This window comes from Lepisosteus oculatus, chromosome 26 (assembly GCF_040954835.1).
Source record: "Lepisosteus oculatus isolate fLepOcu1 chromosome 26, fLepOcu1.hap2, whole genome shotgun sequence".
NCBI lineage: Eukaryota > Metazoa > Chordata > Actinopteri > Semionotiformes > Lepisosteidae > Lepisosteus > Lepisosteus oculatus.
This window is the reverse complement of record NC_090721.1, coordinates 8,877,686-8,899,416: the sequence shown is the minus strand read 5'-3', so window position 1 is coordinate 8,899,416 and position 21,731 is coordinate 8,877,686. Positions and strand designations below refer to the sequence as shown.

Sequence of the window (21,731 nt, the reverse complement as noted above, 5' to 3'; positions counted from 1 at the left end):
AACATTAAATATGGAACAAGTTATCTTTAGTTTAAACATTAAGTGAAATATTATATTAAATTAGATTGAAATATTTATGAGCAGGTAACAGACAAGACCAGAAAAATGTGGAATGCATCGCTTGATTTGAAATCTAAAAATGAGACATTACATAGAACAGCGGTGCTTTAGTGTTGCGCATTGGACTGTATCATCACATAAAATGACAAAAAAAAGTACGTTGACGAAAATCACATTGTATTGCGAGAACTTGTAACTTTGAGAAATCGGAGCTGCAGAGTCGCGCTGCTTTCGGTGTTTTTCCGCTGCACAGTTCAAAAGTGAGGCGGTCAGAGCGACCGGCGCGCAGGTTTTGATCGCGCCACGATCGGTAATTGTTCAATAAGTTAGGAACGTTAGGTGTAAGAGGCACTCGTTCAGCATAATCAGAAAGTGTTCATCCTAGTCAAAATGTGTTCATACTTCCCGCAATGTGTTCACCCTGACCATAAAGTGTTTATATTGGCCACAATGTGTTCATCCTAGCCATAGCGTGTTTATATTAGCCACAATGTGTTCATCCTAGCTATAATGTGTTCATCCTAGCTACAATGTGTTCATTCGAGCTATAATGTGTTCATCCTAGCCAAATGTTGCGTGCCAGAGACCGCCTGTGTGTGGTTCCAGAAATCTCCAGATATTACCCATCCCGTCTAAGACGAGACTTCTGCTCTGACAGTCACCGGTTGTTTCATCCTCCCTCGTCTGCTCAAGGAAGTGTCAGAGTTTATTGAGGGGTTTTCCTCGTTTGTCACCACGCCTGCAGTTTCAGCCGACCGTCTCCACACTATAAAGCGGCGAGTGAGATGTGCCGGACCAGTAATCGGGGGAAACAGCCGAACACTTGCAGCCACTTCGGACGAGCGCACTCCAGAGCAGCAGGTGGGAGTCGTGCCGAGAGCCGGAGAGAGAGAAGGCAGAGAGCCGATGCATTGAATTCATGCATCATTATGGGCATTTGTTTTTTGCCTCATCTCTTTTCTTCAAAATTATTTTGTTCTGCGCTTTCCCCCTTTGTAGTGTGTTTACCTCCTGCTGCAATTATTCTGGTTGAGCACCTAGGCAAACAGACCTGGTGACCAACGGCCTGAGTCTGGCTTTAATTTTCTCTCTGTAGTAATTTGTCAGGCTTCTCCACAGTCAGGTGTAAAATAAGAAGCTGGAAAAGAACCGCCTGTCTCCATTACAAATGAGACAATCGAGTTATTTTGTATTTTTGTTTCTTCCAGGTTATTATCTATATTCTGTGTGAACAAACAAAGACACGAAAATGCTGCTTTCTTGGAATTATTTTCAAAAACTCAAGAACTTCAAAAACTCTTCTCGGAGTATCGACTTGAACAACAACAACAGCTTTGATGCTGGGGCTAAATATTCTAAGTATGTTTATAACGTTGTTATTATTATTATTATTATTATTATTATTATTAACCGATGTTAATATATTTTTCTTTCAATGACAAGAGAAAGGGGTATAATGGGTTATTTATCGTTACATTGTTCCTGCGTTAAGTCAGCAGGTGTACATATATTATTTTTATAACTTTGATGAATTTCTAACCTAATAGCACAATACGACGCGCCTTGTCTCCTTGACTCCAGAAACGACTGCTTAGTTTATCGTCTTTCTTTGTTCCTCCAGGCATTTCGAAGATGACCTTCAAAAGATCGAAGAAGAGAAAAAGGCGCAAATTGTCCCGGAAATTCAGGTAGAAAAGGTAAATAATGTAATGCCCGCACCTTCCCAGATGCCCCCTCGGAGCTGCGCTCAGAACCCGGCTCGTTCCCGGTGTCCGTTCTTCATCAAAGTCAAGAACATCGAGGACAGCTCCAGTCTGCAGGACACTCTGCACCACAGATCCGCGAAGGTAAACCATTTTTTTTTCAATATTTCAATATAAACGGTTAGGACGTTATTAACTAGGTTCGGAAATGCACACAGCATTTTAAAGTATCCCACCTCATAAAAGACATGCCTTTTGGAGCAGGTACTTTATTAAAGGTAAAATACCTTTAAAATCTCAGATGTAATGGGCTCTGTAATTAAATATCATACAGTTCCTTTAGTAGTTATTTGATTTAGGTTGGAAATACTGTATGCAGACGCGGGAGTTAAAAAGTATTGAACTGAAGTTCTTTTGCTTTCCCGATTTCAGCACCTTCCCTGCAAACCCAGCGTCTGTCAGGGGTCCATCATGAACCCCAAGTGCCTGTCTCGCGGGCCGCGAGACAAGCCGGTGCCAGCAGACGAAATTCTGGTCCAGGCTATTGAATTCGTGAACCAGTACTATCAGTCTTTTAAACAGTAAGTCCGTGCTCATCTTTCGCCTTTACGAAATTGTACAAATACGGGACAGCGGGCAATGCTCAGGCATTGGTAAAAGGGACGCTCTTGGTTAACCAGTCACAGTCATTGATCGGGCGTTAGTCTTGTGTGTGGTTGATATTGAATTTGAGAACAAATAAGCGAATCGGTGGAAGAATGAGAAGGAGTCTGCAGTGAGGGACAGTAAACGTGTACAGTATATAGCCATATTGGTGCACCTGCACTGAAACATTAAAACGGCGCAGCAGGTTCTAGGGCGCATGAGTAACTCCAGACATGACTTTATTCCGCCAGGCCAAGGACGGAGGACCACCTGGCTCGCGTGGAAGCGGTCACCATGGAGATTGAGAAAACCGGCACCTACCAGCTGACCTTCGACGAGCTCGCGTTTGCGGCGAAGCAGGCGTGGCGGAACGCGCCCAGGTGCATCGGCAGGATCCAGTGGGCCAACCTGCAGGTACAGAAGCGGCGATTTCTGCAGGTCTCAGCCGGTCGTCGTTAGGTTTCGACTGGTGCACTTCTGCCAGGGCGTAACTTCCAATTGCAGTTATGTAGTTTAGCTCACAGCAGTCACAACACCTTAAACTGCATTCCTGTCGGCTACCGACCTGTCAATGAAACATTTTGGATTGTTTATTCTAACGTGCTTGCGTTTGATAAAGCAGTCAGGAAAAACATTTATATAGCCTACTGTACGGTGATTTGTTTTTTGCGGTTTATCAGTGTAGCCGTGAAGCTGAAATGTCTGTGCACGCGTGTGATTTCTCCGTGTTGCGTGCAGGTCTTCGATGCCCGGCAGTGCACTACCACCAAGGAGATGTTTGAGTTCCTGTGTAATCACCTGAAGTACGCCACTAACGAGGGAAACCTGAGGTGAGCACTGCAGCTAATCCCAACACCTAATCATGGTCTCTGACCTTTCTCTGGGGTCCCACTGAGGGCAGACTGGTGCTCTAGAACACGTCCTGTTTCTCACCCGCGGGTTTGGTGGTCTTGACCGAGAACAGGCGTGAAGCGCCAAGTTAAGGAGCAGGAGCGCAGTACCAGGTCTGCACGTCTAGCCTGAGGCTGACGGCGTTTTTTGCACTGCAGTAAAAAGGGATTCCTACCGACTGCGTGTTCGCTTCTCGCACAGGTCCGCGATCACGGTCTTCCCGCAGAGGAGCGACGGGCAGCATGACTTCCGGGTGTGGAACGGCCAGCTGGTGAAGTACGCGGGGTACCAGATGCCCGACGGCACAGTCCTGGGGGACCCCACCAGCCTGGAGTTCACAGAGGTACGGCCGGCGCGGAGATCGCATCGGGCAGCGCTTCTTTATCTGAGTTCCTGCTTAATGGCGTGTGTGGGCTCCCAAAAACGTCAACAAAAACTAAAGAACAAAATGCACCAAGCTGAAATATTTTAGCATCCTCTTCGAATGAACTGCTGCACTCTTCCAATTTTGCAGGATTCAAAGACTCGTTTTTTTTGTTTTAGGTGAGCGTTAAGGTCATTGCTCCGCTGACAAACGACACTCTCTCTGTTTCTCCCGCACCTTGCAGCTGTGTGTTCAGCTGGGATGGAAGCCCCGATACGGCCGTTTCGACGTGCTGCCCCTGGTGCTGCAGGCTAACGGCGAGGACCCCGAACTCTTTGAGATCCCCCCGGAGCTCATTCTGGAGGTCCCAATGGAGCATCCACAGTAGGTGTCATGTTTTCCCTTCGCTTTACAAAGAGAAAAACAAATAAAACAATTTTCTTGGACCTTTCTAGATGGGCAATGTTTTCTCTTCTTTGCCGGGACAGCGTGGTCCTGAGTAATGTCTGCAGCAGCAGCACTGCCATGTGGAGGACACAGCGGGCATCAGTCCTGTGTGCGGGCTATTCTGCCTGTCTGATGTGATGGAATCAGGCCGACCCACTCTTCCCCCTCCTTCCCCCAGGTACGAGTGGTTCAAAGAGTTGGACCTCAAGTGGTACGCTATGCCAGCTGTCTCAAACATGCTTCTGGAAGTGGGGGGCCTGGAGTTCACCGCCTGCCCCTTCAACGGCTGGTACATGGGCACCGAGATCGGCGTGAGGGACTTCTGTGATGCCAGCCGCTACAATATCCTGGAGGTGAGGGCCCTTTCGGTACAAGCCAGACTGAGCAACGGAGCACAGTGTGAGGTTTTAAAATATCCTATATTACAATGATCTGACCGAGGATGCCTAAAAAATGAGGGGGAGTATTTTAAGCTTTTACCAGCCAGTAAGCACAGCATAGGTGCAATATGCAAGACTCATGCACACAGGCGCGCTTGAATTAATGCTTAAATTAAGGAGAAGGTTGAGACCTTTCTGCATGGCAGGTTTTTTGTGCTTTTGCATGAGGCACTGAGGAGAGTGCTGCTAACTCCCTGCAGGTGTCCCCAGTGAGCCTCTTTCCTGCTCAGCTTTACTACAGCATGAGCACATTTCCCTCACCTCGCCGGCTCAAAGCCACTGCGCTCCTGTTGTGAAAATAGCGAGTGGGGGACTATGGTCGCCAGAGGGGGCTGTGCCTATGTGGGGGGCCAACTGTGCGAGCCTTTGTCCTGAGCTGCGGTAGCTCAGATCAGTCAACGGGAGTCAACGTGCTTTCTTTCTCCTCCAGGATGTGGGCAGGAGGATGGGACTGGAGACGCACAGGCTCTCCTCCCTGTGGAAGGACCAGGCTCTGGTTGCCATCAACGTCGCTGTCATTCACAGCTTCCAGGTACGCTGTCATTCCGAACCCGGCTGTCAGAATCCAGCAGGGCTGATTCGGACCCTGTGCGGGGCTGGCGTGAAAATTTGAGAGAGAGAGAGAGTGCGAGTTCCGTTACCGAAGTCCAAATCGTTAGGCAATGCCGTGGTCAAGAAGGAGGGCAGAGATCTGTAATCCAGAGAGCAGAGTCCGGAAAACCAAATCCGATCCGGGCGGCAGGTGCGTAGTCGATGGGGAGGCTAAATCAAGAGTCGGGAGAGATTTCCAAATCCGAATCGTGAGGCAGGTCCGTAGTCAGGGGTGAGGCAGAACCCGTCATCCAAAACGTTGCTAGGCAAACAGGCGAATGGAGCAGCTCTGGTGAGTGAAACTCAATGGTGAGCATGGAGAGGTGTGGCAGAAAGGTTTAAGTAGGGAGAAAGGGGAAAACAGGTTGGATAATTGATGGATTGCGGTGAACAGTGCCCGTTGGAATGCGGTGGCGGGTGCGTGGTGACTGACACCCCCAGGAGTGGCACAGCCAGGGCCTGCCGGGGAACTGCTCACCCTCAGTGTCCCGGCAGTGAGGTGCAGCTCAGCATGTCTGAACTTGGGAATTAAGCCTGTGGCGACCTCAGTGCCTTGTGTGTGGGGGCAGGGATGTTAAATTAACTTTTTTTTTTAATTCGCTCACGGGTTAGGATTAGTTTTTTGGGGAATGAATTACATTTTTCGGAGCGAAAAACAGAAACTGAAGCGCTGTCGTGCGAGCCCGTAAACCTGGCGAAACGCAGCGTGATACTTGCCTCTTCGGAGGATGTAGCCCCTGTTCCTCAGTCTCCCCTGTCTCTGCTCTGCAGAAGCACAACGTGACGATAATGGACCACCACTCGGCCGCCGAGTCCTTCATGAAGCACATGCACAACGAGTTCCGCCTGCGGGGGGGCTGTCCTGCGGACTGGGTGTGGCTGGTGCCCCCCATGTCCGGCAGCCTCACGCCAGTCTTCCACCAGGAGATGGTCAGCTACATCCTGAGCCCCTTCTACTACTACCAGGTACGGGGCTGTCTGCCGGACGATGCAGGGGGCGGCCAGGCCAGGCCAGGGGTCAGCCGCCCTGGATCTGAAGGGTCCCAGTGTTCTCTGGTTATCGCTCCTGCTGAGCTCTCAGTGACTTCACTGTATCGATCGGTCCCTCAGATAGAGGAAGCTAACACGCCAGATCTCTGCTCCCTGACTATTTAAGGTCACAAAATCAGTGAAACTTTCCCGTGCCTCTCCAGGACCAAGGTTGCGGACTCTATGGGTGCTAGTAGACTGTAAAGGGAAGGCTAACTGAAAAGCATAATGCACAGCACAGGAGAGTACGGTATAAACAGCATGTATCATCTGCACAAACAGCACCTTTTCATATAGGGTTATCAGCCTTATTACTGTAACAGGGGCTAATTCCCTGTGAGATACTCTAGGTTTAATTGCAACTGCCTTGTGCCTGTTGCCTGTGACCCTGTATTGGATAAAGCAGTTAGACAATGGATTTGGATGGATGCAACCGAGCTAATAACTGTACCATTAAATACCATTGTGATTAAAAAAAAAAGTCAATCAAAAACCCTTATATTCTCCAAGCAAGTTGTAGGCTAAAATGCTGCATATACATATCATTGCATTTTGGATGTATCCACAGACAGGCTGAGGGCCTCTTTCTTCCATATAGCTGGGCTCGTGCATAACTCCACAATCTTGTTTTTTAAAGCCGGATCCCATGACGGTCCATGTCTGGAAGGATGAACAGAAAAGACCAAAGAAGAGGAAGATCTATTTCCGGGACCTAGCCAGGTAATTACATTGTGGCAGAGAAGATGTCTGGAGGTTTCAGTGAAGGTTCGGGAGGAGGTCAGGCCCTCTCCTCGGCCCGTAGCCCTCCATTGTCACGTCTGAAGCCACTCCCTGCCCCATCCCTTGGAATCAAAAGGTGGGCAAGGGAGACAGGCAGCGTGTTTGCTGTACCCTCAGCTAGGCGGGTTGAGCCAACAAGCCAATCTAATTTGAAGTTACGTCTGCACTTCGTCTTAGTGAGGGTTTGAACGATCCACTGAAAGACAGAGGTCTTGCCGAGGCCTTTGCTGAAGAACACAGTGCAGGGGACTGGAAAGAAGAGCTGAGCTGCAGCGAGAAGGGTGGGACTGTGTGTCCAGGGAAGGGAAGGACACAAGACTAATCACAGCCTGATGAACATTTTTACCTCCATTCCCAGAGCCGTCTTCTTCACCTCCTCCCTGATGCGCAAGGTCATGGCGGCCAGGGTGAAGGCCACCGTCCTGTACGCCACCGAGACGGGCAAATCCGAGACCTTCGCCAAGAAACTCAACACCATGCTGAACTGCGCCTTTAACTCCAGGGTGAGGCTCCTTACCAACCGTACAGTCAGCACAGCAGAGGAGAATGGGAAACCTTTCCAAGTTTACGAGTAGTTATTAACTTTAAGCCCATGCTGCTTACCTGTTATTAGCTATCGAGTGCAGAGAGCATGGAGGAGGAGTGTGAATCACCTCCGAAGACCGAGCGAGTGCTCTTGCATGCAGTGAAAGCCGATGGGCACACATCAGCCCAAGAACAGCTGTAGTGAGACTCTGGCCGAGGGGCTGGAGTGTTCCTCTGAAAGATCAGTGGTATCTGGTGCTGACCTTGTCTTTCCTGGCAGGTGCTGTGCATGGAGGACTACGATTTCACTGACCTGGAGAAGGAGACCTTCCTGGTCATTGTCACAAGCACGTTTGGAAATGGAGATTCTCCGGGGAATGGAGAGGTGTGTGTGTGTGTATTTGTGAAGGCTGTCGGCTGATGCTGAACCTTGTCTGGCACCTTGTTGTGCTCAGGACTGCAATTACTCCACCACTGTCAATATAACTTTAAAACAGTCATTATATATACGATACATTGTGTAGGATATTCATTAATGTACTTCTTTTATTTAACAGACTTTCAAGAAATCATTGTTCGCCCTGAAGCGTCTGAAAAACAAGTTGAGGTAGGTAGCTAGACTGTTTGTGGGCTGCTAGTTGTGGGATTAATATGCATTGCCAGGTCAGAAATTCTCCAGCATCCACTCCTGGCAGGAGATTGAAGACCAGTGGTGCTCACTCTCTGTCTCCGCAGGTACTGTGTGTTTGGCCTGGGCTCGCGGATGTACCCCCAGTTCTGCGCGTTTGCCCACGCCGTGGACAAGAAGCTGGCAGACCTGGGGGCGCAGCGGCTGACCCTCACTGGAGAGGGGGATGAAATGGGCGGTCAGGAGGAGGCCTTCTCCAGCTGGGCTGGCGTAGCTTTCAAGGTACGCTGGGCAAGGCATTGCGCTAGAGGCTAGACTGTATCCCCGTGTCGAAATGTCTTTGTCAGCGCTTTTTTAAAGGCGTGCGCCTAAATTCCCTCTCTTGCGTGCGTTTGGTTAAAGGATGCCTGTGAGACGTTTGATATCCGTGGCCAGCTGAACATCCAGCTCCCTGGCAGTGACCGGCTGAGCAACACTTGGGACCCCAAGAGGTACCGTCTGGCAAACGAGAGCCAGACGCTGGACCTCATTAATGGTGAGTCTCCCGGGTGCGAGGAGCAGTGCCCTCGGATGAATCGCAGGAAGGTGGGAGGCTCTAGGCAGGGTGCCTTGAATACATCGAGAAAGATCCTCTCACATAAAAGTTTAGCATTTTTACACTTTTAAATATTTAGATGTTAACTAGAAAAAGCCAAACGTCATGGAGTCCTACTTTGAGCTATAACTACCACTTAAAATATTAAATTGTATCATGTTATGTCTCGGTCTATACATCTGTGAATTTCATACTTTTACAGAACTAGCCCCATTTAGAAAACGAACTCGCACTTTAACTTTGAATTGACTTTTGTCCCCTTTCTAAAGCGCTTTCTAAGATCCACTCGAAGGACGTTTTTGCCATGAAACTGAAAAAGAGACACAATCTTCAGAGTCTGCACTCAAGGTACAATATTATATTTTGATCATAGTCATCTAGATGTTTAAATAATCCCCGAATGTCCTCTTCTGGCAATATACAATAGAAAGAGATCAGTAGTATTTTAGTCTTCAACATTTCCATTCAGTACCATCAGAAATGTGCAGCAAGAGAGCATTTTCCATTTGGAATCTTGCAATCGTATATTTTCAAGTGGGTAGTATGTTGAAACGGTGATCACATAAAGTGGTCCCTGTGTCTTAGTATAAAGACAGAACTTGCTCATGTGGGACGTTTCAGAATTACTCTTCCCCAGTGTTCACATGGATGTAGACGCCCATCCCTTTTGTCAGCAGCTGGATTCCCAGAGTGCCCAGCAGCGTGAGAATCACTGGCTCACCCCCTTTCCTTTCTTTCAGCCGTTCCACTATCCTGGTGGAGCTGGTCAGGCATGGGACACAAGATCTGCGCTACCTCCCCGGAGAGCACATCGGGGTGCTCCCAGGAAACTGCGCCCAGCTGGTCAGCGGCGTCAGCGAGCACCTCAACGACGCGCCACCGTCCAACCAGACCCTGCGCCTGGAGGTGTGTCCCAGCACCAGCAAGGGTAAGAGTGTGGCCCGGCCGGAACTGAGATGCCCACCGAGCAGAACCAGGGCGGCACTGCTGTCCAAAATGAACACATCGAATGCCCCACATTTCAGAGAGTATGGGTGGCCCAGAGTTCATGAAGAAACCAGGGGAACAGATCTTTCGGAGAAAATATGGGAAATGCAGTTTCTTGTGTATCTGTGCAGTTTAAGGGCTCATTAAAATATAGAAACTTCTGTTTATGAAGGAGCCCTGTGCTTCTTTCTTTCTTTTTTTATGGATGCAACTAATATTAAACATTTTGTGTTTGTCAAACCCATATATAAAATTTATATCGTCCCTTTGCTCACTTGTCATGCTGCGTATTTTTCACCAGGGGGCGCCGCAGACTGGGAGACAGACACCCGTTTCCCAGCATGCACCCTGTCCCAGGCCCTGACCTACTTCCTGGACATCACCGCCCCGCCCTCCCAGAGCCTCCTCCGCAAACTGGCCCAGCTGGCCGCAGAAGACAGCCACAGGGAGCGGCTGCTCACTCTGGCACAGGTGCGCCATGGCGGGGCAGAGGGGGGGAAACACACCTGGGCACAGGTGTCACAGGGCATCGGCACCAGCTGGATAGGCACTCAGCACCTCTCATTATTGTCCTGGCTTTGCAGTATGCAAGGCATTGAAACAGATATTAACCCCCCAGAATTACAAGAACTAGCTGTTGTTGTGTTGCTATGGTAAAATCAAGTGTTGAAGAAGTGTTGTGTGGTCCCTGGGCTACTACACATAAACTACAGCAGGCCTGTTTCAGTCCACAGAACAAAATACGTTTTCTAATAATGCATCTGATCACTGTAAGAGAAAGACACTTCACGTTGACCATGAAAGTAAAGGTATTGGTCTGAATAATGACTAAAGTACAAAGAAACCTGTCCATGCAGGGAGAGCTGTGTTTTTGACCAAAGCGATATCTACTTACAATCTTGTGCTTGTGCGTTGCCCTGCAGGACACCAAGGAGTACAACACCTGGAAAACATTCAACAGCCCCACCTTCCTGGAGGTCCTGGAAGAGTTCCCCTCCCTGCAGCTCCCGACCACCTTCCTCCTGAGCCAGCTGCCCCTGCTGAAGCCCCGCTTCTACTCTGTCAGCTCCTCCGTGGATCGCCACCCTGGGGAGATCCATCTCACGGTGGCTGTTGTCCGCTACAATACCAGAGGTATTCCGAGGGCGATCTCTCGAACACTGCATAATCGCGATACCAGCAGCGCTGTCCCTGCTAGCTTAGTTAGAACTGCAGCTACTGATAGGAGCCACAGGGAGATGCTGGGTCGCTTTCCCCTGTGCCAGCGTGTGACCCCCCCCCTGCCCTGTGTTTCAGATGGACAGGGGCCTCTGCACCACGGCGTCTGCAGCACCTGGCTCGACACCATCAAGGAGGGAGACGTGGTGCCCTGCTTCATCCGCAGGTACTGCACCCCACCCGGAAACACTCCAGTTAACGCTGGCGTTAAAATCGGGCGTTGAAACACAAGCAAGAGGTTTTTTGAAACACTGTAAAACCCCACAGCTGGACAGCCCCGGCCCTCTGAGCTGAGATCTGGGGCTGGGAGCTTTTTGAATCCCGACCTCAGGTTGTTCAGGAGCCCCAAAGAGACAGGAGGCGTCGCGCTTCTTGTTCCGTTAACAAAAATGATGTTTATTTTCAAAGATTAAGTCCCTGAGCATCTTTGTTTTCTGCGTGATAAACAGCCCCGTGTGTTCCTTGAATCTGCACCCAGAAGCTCTGTGCTGACTATGCTCCCTGCTCTCCGCAGTGCTAATGGCTTCCATCTCCCTGAGGACCCCACCGCTCCAGCTATTCTGGTCGGACCCGGGACCGGCATCGCGCCCTTCCGGAGCTTCTGGCAGCAGCGGCTGCATGACCTGGAGACCAGAGGTAACTGGCTCCGCCGCGCCCCCTCGCCCAGGTCACCCCGACACTGGCCGGCGGGGACCCCGGGGATGGCCAGGGGGGATCAGAGCGAGACGGGTGCACTCACCTTCCTCTCCCTCTGCTGTGTGCGCAGGGGTCCGAGCGGCGCCCATGACCCTGGTGTTCGGCTGCCGCCAGTCCAACACGGACCACCTGTACCGGAAGGAGACCCTGGAGCTCAAGCGCAGGGGGATCCTTAAGGACGCCATCACTGCTTATTCCCGGCACCCTGGGCAGCCCAAGGTGAGTGGCATGCCAACACCCCCAGGCCTGTGCCAGCCTCTGCCCTGGCTCGCTCCTGGCCGGATCCCTTGTGTGTTCCAGCTGAGCTCCAGACGCAGCCAGCTACAGGGTTGCTTGTTGATTGTGGAGAACTCTTTTTCAGCTCCTAGGATGTTGCAGAGGGTTGGTAATGAGCATCAATCCTGAACCAGTTTCTGGGTTTCACACCTGACTGACTCCTGGTGTACATGAGAAGACACACGTTATTATTATTTGGGGAGTGTGATACAGTGCCAGGGCCACCTGCGTCTGTGGCCAATTAACCATTCATTGACCACAAGAGCTGTGCAGACCATTTCAATTGTGAGCTGAGGACGGAGTTTCCATCCTGATCTTTTTTTTTTTTTATAACAGCACACCCACAGCAGGGCATTTTTGAAAGCATAGAATAAGTGCACAGGGATGTTAAAAAGGGAAAACCCAGCAGATTGTTAATCCCATACAGCTCTGCTGGAATGAAATCTTAAATTCACTGTGGAGTCGCGCAGGACCAGGGTTGTGAACCACTGTTAGAGCACATTTCTACTGTAATTCTCTTCAATGGCAGAATCATTGAAGCCATCGAGTCAATTAAGAGAAAGGGAGGACACGTTGTAACGCTGTGCTCTCTCGACTCCACCGTTGGCAAGAACTGTTGCTTTGCTCTGGTGTGCGCAGTCCTGCGCTGTAACCCAGGAGCTGAAGACGCTGTCGGTGCTCTTTGTGCAGGTGTATGTCCAGGACGTGCTGCGGGACAGGTTGTCCGAAGAGGTGGTCAGAGTCCTGCATCAGCAGCAGGGGCACATCTACATCTGCGGAGACGTGAGGATGGCGCGGGACGTGGAGGAGACTCTCGCGAAGATCCTTGCCCACAAGCTGGGCATGAGTCTGGAGCAGGCTGCCAACTATCTTTCCCAGCTCAAGGTGAGGATAGCGGGAGACTCCCCGACTTTTCCCCAGCAGTGCGGCGGAATGGGCAGGGGCTCTGGACTCCCCGCTGGAAGGTTGTGGCTTGTGGGTTCAAATCCCAGGTGAGACACAGCTGGTGTCTCCACCCGGCTGTGTAAATGGGTCAAAATGTAAGCTGCTTTGGTATAAGGATCAGCCAAATAAATCAGTCAGTCAGTAGTAAGAGCTCACCAGGTAAACATGAGATTAACAGAAAAGACTGCCATGTGTGGTCTGCTTTCATGACAAACAATGTCAGACACCAAGTTCTGGCAACCAGAAATGTTAACCAGCTTATAATCGTTTTATCCTGCAGCACAAGTTGTGAAGAACACAAGCTAGGGGGCAGTTACTGTAAATAGGCTCAATGGTCTGATACAGGGATTATCTCACGAAAACGCTCAACATTCACGAACAATGCAGTGAAACTAGTGCTTGGTTGAGGTCATTCAGAATAATGTTTATAGTTTACGATTTTCACAGTTTTCATTAATTTTAGTACATGACAAAGCAGGAAACCTTAGCTCAATTCTTTTTAACTGAAAATGTGCACATTAAAATGTTTTCGTACAATACCTTTACTCTAAATGTATTCTCCGAGTTCTAAATGCTGTTGGGTTAACTGTGTGAAGACAGTGCCTTAACATGCTGGATTATTTCATTCTTTCCAGACCGAGAAGAGGTATCATGAAGATATATTCGGAGCAGTGTTTCAGAAATGAGAGACAAGAGCTGGAGCTTGGATCACTACAGGACCAAAGATCTCCAGCACTGAGTTACTGAGATAAAGAAATACGACAGATTATGTGTAAAATGAAGTGACTTCTGCATTCTTTACTGAAAGATTATATATTTTGTAACTTAATGTATTTATAAGATAGTCTAGCTATAAGGAAGAGATGATAATATTGCAGTTTAATATGGTATTTTGTATTTAATTTTGTTCATGTTTTTAATGTTATTTTATTACCTTTAAACACTGATGAACAGTGGAGTTAAACATTGAAATGAAGATAACCAGTGCTTGGAATATGCATCATTGTATATTAACTGATTAAGTTGAAAACAATGATAGCTGTTCACGAATGGAAAATCAGTGTATGTCTTTTAAATGCGTTGCGTTTTCATGGTATGCTACCTAACTGGTGAAAGGGTCTTTTCAGTCTTCATCTGAAGCTTGACTTTTAAAAAAAATGATATTGATCTTTGGATCAGGACATTGGTCAGCCTGTTGGTACTGTATGTGTCTATGGCACAAACTCTCTCCAGGGCCTTGTTTTTGCTGGGTTAGAGGAGAGCTGCACAACACCTTTGTATGTAGGATATGCAAATAAATATCAGATAAAAATGGACAGAAGGACTTGTACTACTTAACTTTTATAGAACCAGAGTATAAAAATAGATGTATATAGAAATGCTTTCATGCACAGAATTATGTATTATAATATTTTTTTCTGTAAATTATATTCTAAAGTCTGTTTCACAAGCTCTTTTTAGAAACAAGCCACTCTTAATTATTCTTGTATATTGGCTAATAGAAAACATCCTTTCAACAGCTTTACTTTTACTTGATAAGACTTTTGAATACCGACGGTCTAAGGGATTCCATGTTAATGAAGTGCTACTTCCATATATATATATATTTAAAAATGATGTACGTGTGAAATACTGAAAAATATAAATAAACAATTTTCCAAATTAAAGTCTGTTCACTTTTCGTTATTCTTGAAGCCACAGGATCGTTCAATGCATGATGCAGGATTTAGTCTGTTTGCTCTCAATTCTTCAGGCACAAATTAAGAAAAACGTAACTGGGAGTAGGATGTCCAACTTGTTATAGGAACAGATTCCTGAAAGGGTCACATCTGTCTGCACGTGATGAAAGTAGCTGACCGAAGCCCGGATTTCCGTCAGCTGTAGGGAAATCAGGGGTAAAGTGGATGAAAATACCTTTCTGCTCTTCATCAGGCTTCTGTATACAAAGCTGCCAAATTCCCCCTCTCATCTGAAAGAAGCATAAATACATTTGAATCAAATCATTTCAATTCTTAACCCCAATGCTAACCTCATCATAAAATCAAGCATGCATAGTGCACAATTACTGTAATGTGAAAAAATAGCTTTCGCTTTAATAAGAATAGTACATTATTTCATAATCACGAGATAGTAAATTATCCCATAATTAGGAATTACCAATGATCAACAACCTGTTACATTGTGCAGCACCTAGAAGCTCCTGATAGCTGAGCTGGAATTTTGGATTTATGGACAGGATGTGCATGGGCTAAACTTTCCACTGGAGTTTATTCATCATGAAATGGTACAGTTTATACCTAATGTGAACCTCATCATTTAAAGTATGAGGACAGTCACACTTATGCTGTGACAAGAAAGACTCTACCGTGCAATCAATTCCACTGCATCAAACTGAAAGCTAATTAATGATAATGCAGGTATCATATGGCAATTGTGCTATTGTGTGATTATCACATAAAATAAGCAATAGTGTTCTCCTAATTAAGATATAGTAAATATCTCATAATTATGAGGTCATAATTTGTCGTAATTACAAGATAACATGATTTTTTTTTTCCTTTGATGGCAGCAATGTGCTTCCATACTAAATCACTATAGCTAAGATCTAAGAGTGGCTCAGTCTGGTCAGCTCTGGGATGGGAGGTCTTTTTATGACGAGCAGGCTATTGCTGTTAGTGGCGTCAGTAGACCAATAGGTGGCACTCTTCTCACTAGTCCAGTAAAGCTGTGCTCCTGCGCTATAGGAGGTGCCATCATTTTGACTAGATGTTAAACTGAGGTCCAGTCAAGAGAACAGCTTCAATGGTTTTAATTTATCGCACAAAAAGATCTGGAACGCTTTCTCCATTTCGATTTCAGGCATTAAAAGATCAATATATAAATCCATATAGACAAATCTATACATGCTACAAAAATGTAGCTAGGCATCGGTTTTCAAGAATGACTCTATTCAGAGGGTCCTCAGGGAAGGTGGGGAGGGGGAATTAATGTAAAGCGCTAAAAAAATTTGACCAAGTGCAACACACAGTATACAGGACAACTACCAAGAGGCTGTGAGCTGTGTGCAGGTGAACACAGGCACACTGAAATCCAGAAATAGCTCTGACATGTCTAGAGAGACTCCTTGAATGCTACCAGCGAGAAGAGTTTTCCTCATGCGCGATCTCTTTTTCAGCGACATGCTTCCTGTACTGAAATCCAATTTGGTGTTTTCCCGAATTAGACTGTATTTTGACGGTTACTGTATATTCCTGTCGTGGTTCTTTTACACATTGGATAAGACATTTATTGCTCCCAACGATGAGTACATATCTTCTCACAGAAGAGCCTGAGGTGTCCTCCCTCCTCTCCAGTGTCAAACTAGCTATGGGCGCATTGCCCTGGGCAGAACAGCAGGTTCTGACAGCCACCCACAGTGCCCTAGGTGAGGAATTTGCAGACAATGAGTTTACCCATTTAGTGATGTAAATGGGTCATTTGTTTTTAACATCTCAATGAAGAAAACACAGCGTACCTTTTGGTGATATTTTAACACAGCACCTATTGCTTGTTGACGTAAATGCGGCGATTGATCGCACTCTTTCAATATTGCAGAATCGAACGTACCTCCCTGAACGTCAACAAAGAGACTGCAAAAGAATTCTTAAACCTCCGTGGGTACATCATTTCTTGGAACTGTGATTAACTCTGCACATGCTTGACAATCTATTCGTGGAAATAAACATTAGGGACCTCCAAAATCCAGCACAAAGTTCAGACTTCATATCTGCACATTAAACACACTCCAGTGCACTATGTACAGGTGTGCAGGTGGACTGCAAACTGCATCACTTTGAAACCTGAAGCTATGTCAAGAAAAACAACCTCTTGAGATGACATGTAATCTCTTATTTTTATTCATGATCAGATGGAAAAAGCATAGCCTTAGCTTGCCTACACGCCAACATCTAACATCTTTTCACCAATATTCCCTCTTAATTCCTGCACTTTTATCTGGAGTTTCTGTCCAATCTTCTCCATGTTTTCGGAGAGTCAATTTTCCCAAAAGCATCAACCATCCTCAGGATGTCCAACCCCAGAAGACCTGCAACCTGCTCATCGTGTTCCAGCAGCACAGATACCTCCAGCTATCGCACTACCTGAAAGACACAACAGCCCCAGGGAATGAGCCCGACACCACAATTCCTGTGTTGACCGAACGCACACATGTGCACATTGGATCGCAATGTGTTTGTATATTCAGCTTACATGAGTGTATGCAGCGTGCTGTACCCGTAGGCAGAACGTCATGCTCTTACCCGGGAGGGGGGTTAGTAACGAACTGACTCCAGCTCCACTCCTCCATCGATGACAATGGCGTTCACATCAGAGAAGGGCAGCCGGTGTTTGAACTCCAGAAAGGGAACATCGTTCACAGCGACCTTGAACATCAAACAGATGGGATCAACGCTGGATGGGGAAAAAAAGAACCATTACCTTCCAGATTCTAACTGAGGTCTAGCTAGCACTCGGACTGGAATACTTGTTTTTTTGCATATTAAAATACTTAAGTATCATACTGAGTCATCACATGTTTTTCAGATTTTAACAAATATAGACACTAATGTACTATATCTGTTGTGTCAGGCACAAAGGGAAGAGGAGGTCTCTGTCAGACCTTTCAGTAGAGCTGTTCTGCAGGATCTGCATAAATCACTGGCCCAGGAAAGCGTCTTTATAAAGCAGTGAGCGGAACAGGGGTAATAACTGGGAATCAGAAGGGGAGAAGGCAGAGAGGTGTCTCACTTGGTAGCAGTCTTGGTAGACGGTGATGGTGAGCTTAAAGGAGGAGCCCGGGGGGGCTGCGGTCTTATATCTGCGCTCCTCCGGGCCCCACGTCTGGAACCGCATGGAGTTGCACACCACATGGTTCTTCAGCCGGCCGTAGCGCGGGTTGAACTGGAAGGCGATGTCGGCGGCAGGGTGTTCCTCAAGGCCACACTGGAGATTGACGTGGAACCTGGGGAGGCCGGGTGGGGGGGATCGGAGAGACCCGCCGGGTCAGCACCAGCACGCGAGCAAGCTGGGCCACGAGGACAGACGCCGTTGACAGCGAGGCCGAAAAGGCGCGGCAGCGAAGGGGGGACCAAATATGGACGGTGGAAGCTGCCGCCATCCAAAGCAGAGAGGAGCCCAGGTCTTTTAGCAAGGCAGGACCTCACGTGTGACACCACATGCGAGACTCTTCAGAAAACTGACGCCTTTCATTTTGATCAGGGTCTCTACAGTTGTAGTGCTCTAGGAGATCATTCCTGAGGCTATGGTTAAAATCCCACCGCAGTGCAATTCCAGAGATTCTCCAGGTTATTGCAATAAACACCTAGACATTACAACACATATCTAGGGCTCTGAACCCGGAGGACGAGCAAAAGTGTCTTCTTGGGTCATTCTAACTGGCTCCTGACAATATTGTTAACATAGACTCAACTCGGAAATTGCTCAATCATACATTCGGCACTTTATACATTTGGCTGTTAATTCCAGTAAACAAAAGGGTTAATTATCCTGGCCTCCCATCCAGCTTTTTGCTGGAGGATCTCAATTTAGCTGTTTCAGCAGCATGGAATACATGAAGAAGGAGAAGAAGAATCCTTGCACTTATATTGTGCTTTTCTGGACACTCCACTCAAAGCACTTAAATAATCAGTAGAACAATTATTCAATTAGTGAGCCAATAAGACGAGAAAAGAGACATGCTGGTCCTCCTGGTCCAGGAATTAAAAGCCTTTGAAGAGAAAGGGTCTCCAGACCTGGATTCCCAACAACACAGACACCCAGGCTTTTCATTACAGCCCCAAACTGACTCCCCCTGAACCTGCAGGCCGACAGCTAGCAAGCACAGCTGCAAGAGAAACAGGCGGCCCCCACCGGGCACTGACCAGGTGACCCGGATCGATCACACCGATGCAGACCCACCTCTCAGCTCCCAACCGGACCCTGCCGGTCACCGTGACGACCGCACCCTCCCGCAGGCCGCCTGGGACAGAGGTTGCAAAGGGGACAGTCTGTGGAAGTACGAATGACTCACTGGAGAAAGCAGAGCACGGAAGAGAGGTGGCACTGTGCAACCGGGCATGACACAGGCCATGAAAAGGAAAGAAGCTTGCAATTAGGCTTAACAAGAATATGTTTTACCAATCCATTACGCTAATCTAAACAGGATATTTAACTACAGTATACAGTCTACTAAAAACAGAAACAAGGGCAACCACACCCTCATCAAAGAGTTCAAGCAGGCTGTCATTGGAAATTAACCTGAAAGCAGGCTGTCATTGGAAATTATCCAAAAATATCCTGAAACTAGGTTCACACCTCCCCCTTCTCTCAACGACAGACTCGTTTCCCCTCTAATCCTCTCTATTCATGTGCAGGTTTTCACTTCACACCACCTGAGTGCCCATTCTGCCTCCCCACTGCTCCCACACTTACAGTTTATGCTATATCAGCTGCTGACTTCCCTCTTTCACATCTGAACAAGGCTGCACAGCTGAAACAAATGTTTCTTTCCTTCGCTTTTCAGCATGGAATAACCCTTGCCTGGTTCTCTCATCAGAGATCTCTAACTCCCATGTAGACTACTCCCCCAGTGACCGATCATTTAGACCACATCCACAGACAGGCTTACAGTTATGCTGGGGTCTCGGTTTCAACGTGGAAATCTTGAACATACCAGGATTTTAAGGCACGGGTCCTTGACTTCGGCCATCTTTTCTCCGAGTGACTAATTCAACGACGGTCTAAGCATTATGTAGTTAAACAAAACTAACAGAGGTAGGATTTTTGTGTCACGTTTTGAATCCACTGCTTAATGCCAAGATGGTCCTTTCGGAGTTCCAATGCACCTGCCTGCAACGCCCACTGCGATAAACCAGCTGCATGATGGACTTTCCCCTGCACAAAGCGATAAGCTAGTCAATGACTCTTTCAGGAGAGTCTCATTAAGTCATGCAAGACTGATAAGGCACATCAAGCAGTTCAACGTGATCGCAACCGAATCTTTTCAACAGCCAATGAGAGAACACATTCTATCCCAGTTTTATTACAGAAGACAACAGAGGTTTAATTTCATCTGCAGTTATCATCCCATAAGGGCTTTTGTGGTTACAAAACCAAAGAGCTTTTCTTCTGGGCTTCTATCAGTGCAGGCTGAATATCCCCCTTATTTGCAATTGCAGCAAGTGTTACAAATGAACAGAATTTTTTTTTAATTGCTGATGTTATGTACATTTTTTTTTTATGTTGCCTTAAACATACAGCCCAAGCTGCTGATTGCTAGTAAATGCACACATGCAGGGTGGCTCAGGTGGACCATTAATATGTAATAATAAATATATAAAACTATTTTATACAACACATTTGCTTCTCAAAGTCCTTTACAGTAAGAAAAAAAACACTTTATAAATTTGTGTTAAATACTTAAATTTAAGTGTCAACTCTGCCAGCAAGGCTGACTCTGGGCCAAGAATAGTCAAATGTTTTAAAAGTGAACAAATTATTAATGTGCAGTTAGCAATTTCACATTTTTACATGCAAAATTGATTTTAGTCATCTTTACCCCATCAGCAGTTAAGTGGCACTGGACATAAGATAAAATCCCCAGTATGGGTGAACTGGGGAAAAAAAAAGAACTGTAATTAAATGTTGACTCTAATGGGAAAGAAATGTTAAAACCAGTTTCTGTCACCAGTTAAGACTGCAGTGTGGAGTAGTGGTTACAGCTCTGCTCTGGCCACCATCGTGGGTTCAAATACCAAGAGCAATGCTACTCTCTGCTCTTGAGCACGATTTATTCATTCTGCTCCAGTAACCGGCCTACTGTGTAAACATCCGACTCATAGCTGTAAGAGACTTTACACTCAAAGTACTCACCTAGTTAAACATCTCGGGCGTTAATCATCGATTGAATTGATTCACAGGTGTTAGTGCCTACATGTTCTGGACAAATTTTGCACCAACACGTTTGCTCATCTTACCGGAATGTTTTGAAAACGTGCGTGGAAGAGGTCACAGACACGCCGGTCTTAAGGGGTTTCTAAACTTCTAAACGCGGTTGGCTTTAGCGCCCCCGTGTGGAAAGAAAAGTCAAACAAATTGGTTTCGCAACTAAGGTGTTCTGAATATCCAGGCACAAGAACTCAAACATATTGCCCTGCAACATATTCCTTTCCCCTCACCTGCAATAGCAATGTTGCCTAAAACCCGCAAGATGTGCAGGTTAATCTTATTAATTCCAAACTTGATTAATTCAGCCAAAGACACTGAGAAGCTGAGCTGTTATACTGTAGGAAAGATGCAAGAACTGTTTTTCTTCTCTGCTCTTTTTTGCTTGGTTGCTAAAAAACAATGACGTGGTATTGATTTCACCTTCTTCGGTCCATCTTTTCACACTGTAGTCTCTAGTGGACGGTGTACAATAACAGGTTATAGTTACATTACTAGATGATGGGGATCTGATTTTCATGTTAAAAGGGTTTCCTTTCTAGCACCACTGTATGTTCTGTTTGACATGTGTAACCAGGCTGAGCTAACTCATAATGCCTGAAATATTCGGGATGGGACAAGGTAGCAGGGTGGCACAGCTGTTAGCATTAAACCCACAACCCTTTAGTGAGGAGTCTAGAACATTAAGCACTAAACAACCCAATTCAGTTCCTCCAGTCTGTCCACAATGATTCAAATAAACAACTTCTTCTGGCACAGCACTGCTGGAGTAGTCCAGGGACATGAATACACTTTCAGCGGGAGTGACTTGTGTGGAGGTTTATTCTATTTTTTTACTCGCCAAAATCCACATTTTATTTCTTTACACTTCTCATAGAAAAGCCGAGTCTCCACATCTGCTCCGAGACGTATTGATAACGCAGTTTGTTCG

General features: G+C 46.9%; 2 protein-coding genes across 2 annotated transcripts; one reads left to right on the top strand and one right to left on the bottom strand.

Moving 5' to 3' along the window:
- Positions 1-830: 830 nt before the first annotated feature.
- On the top strand, positions 831-14,487 carry nos2b (nitric oxide synthase 2b, inducible). The gene is made up of 26 exons (XM_006640925.3): positions 831-921; positions 1,269-1,419; positions 1,682-1,907; positions 2,196-2,344; positions 2,660-2,822; positions 3,147-3,238; positions 3,501-3,642; positions 3,908-4,047; positions 4,289-4,463; positions 4,981-5,082; positions 5,913-6,107; positions 6,808-6,890; positions 7,309-7,453; positions 7,756-7,860; positions 8,033-8,082; positions 8,211-8,385; positions 8,506-8,638; positions 8,968-9,046; positions 9,439-9,626; positions 9,987-10,156; positions 10,609-10,819; positions 10,982-11,069; positions 11,418-11,539; positions 11,670-11,818; positions 12,566-12,760; positions 13,456-14,487. Exons 2-26 carry the CDS (start codon positions 1,310-1,312, stop codon positions 13,504-13,506), a joined length of 3,438 nt encoding a protein of 1,145 aa, XP_006640988.3. The 5' UTR covers positions 831-921; positions 1,269-1,309; the 3' UTR covers positions 13,507-14,487.
- A 2,206-nt stretch (positions 14,488-16,693) lies between these two features.
- LOC107079908 (galectin-7) lies at positions 16,694-21,499 on the bottom strand. Its single transcript, XM_015367364.2, has 5 exons — positions 19,530-21,499; positions 18,776-18,864; positions 17,606-17,819; positions 17,119-17,241; positions 16,694-16,959 (listed from the first exon to the last, which is right to left on the bottom strand). The coding sequence occupies exons 1-4, from the start codon at positions 19,563-19,565 to the stop codon at positions 17,131-17,133; spliced, it is 450 nt and encodes a 149-aa protein (XP_015222850.2). The 5' UTR covers positions 19,566-21,499; the 3' UTR covers positions 16,694-16,959; positions 17,119-17,130.
- Positions 21,500-21,731: the final 232 nt, after the last annotated feature.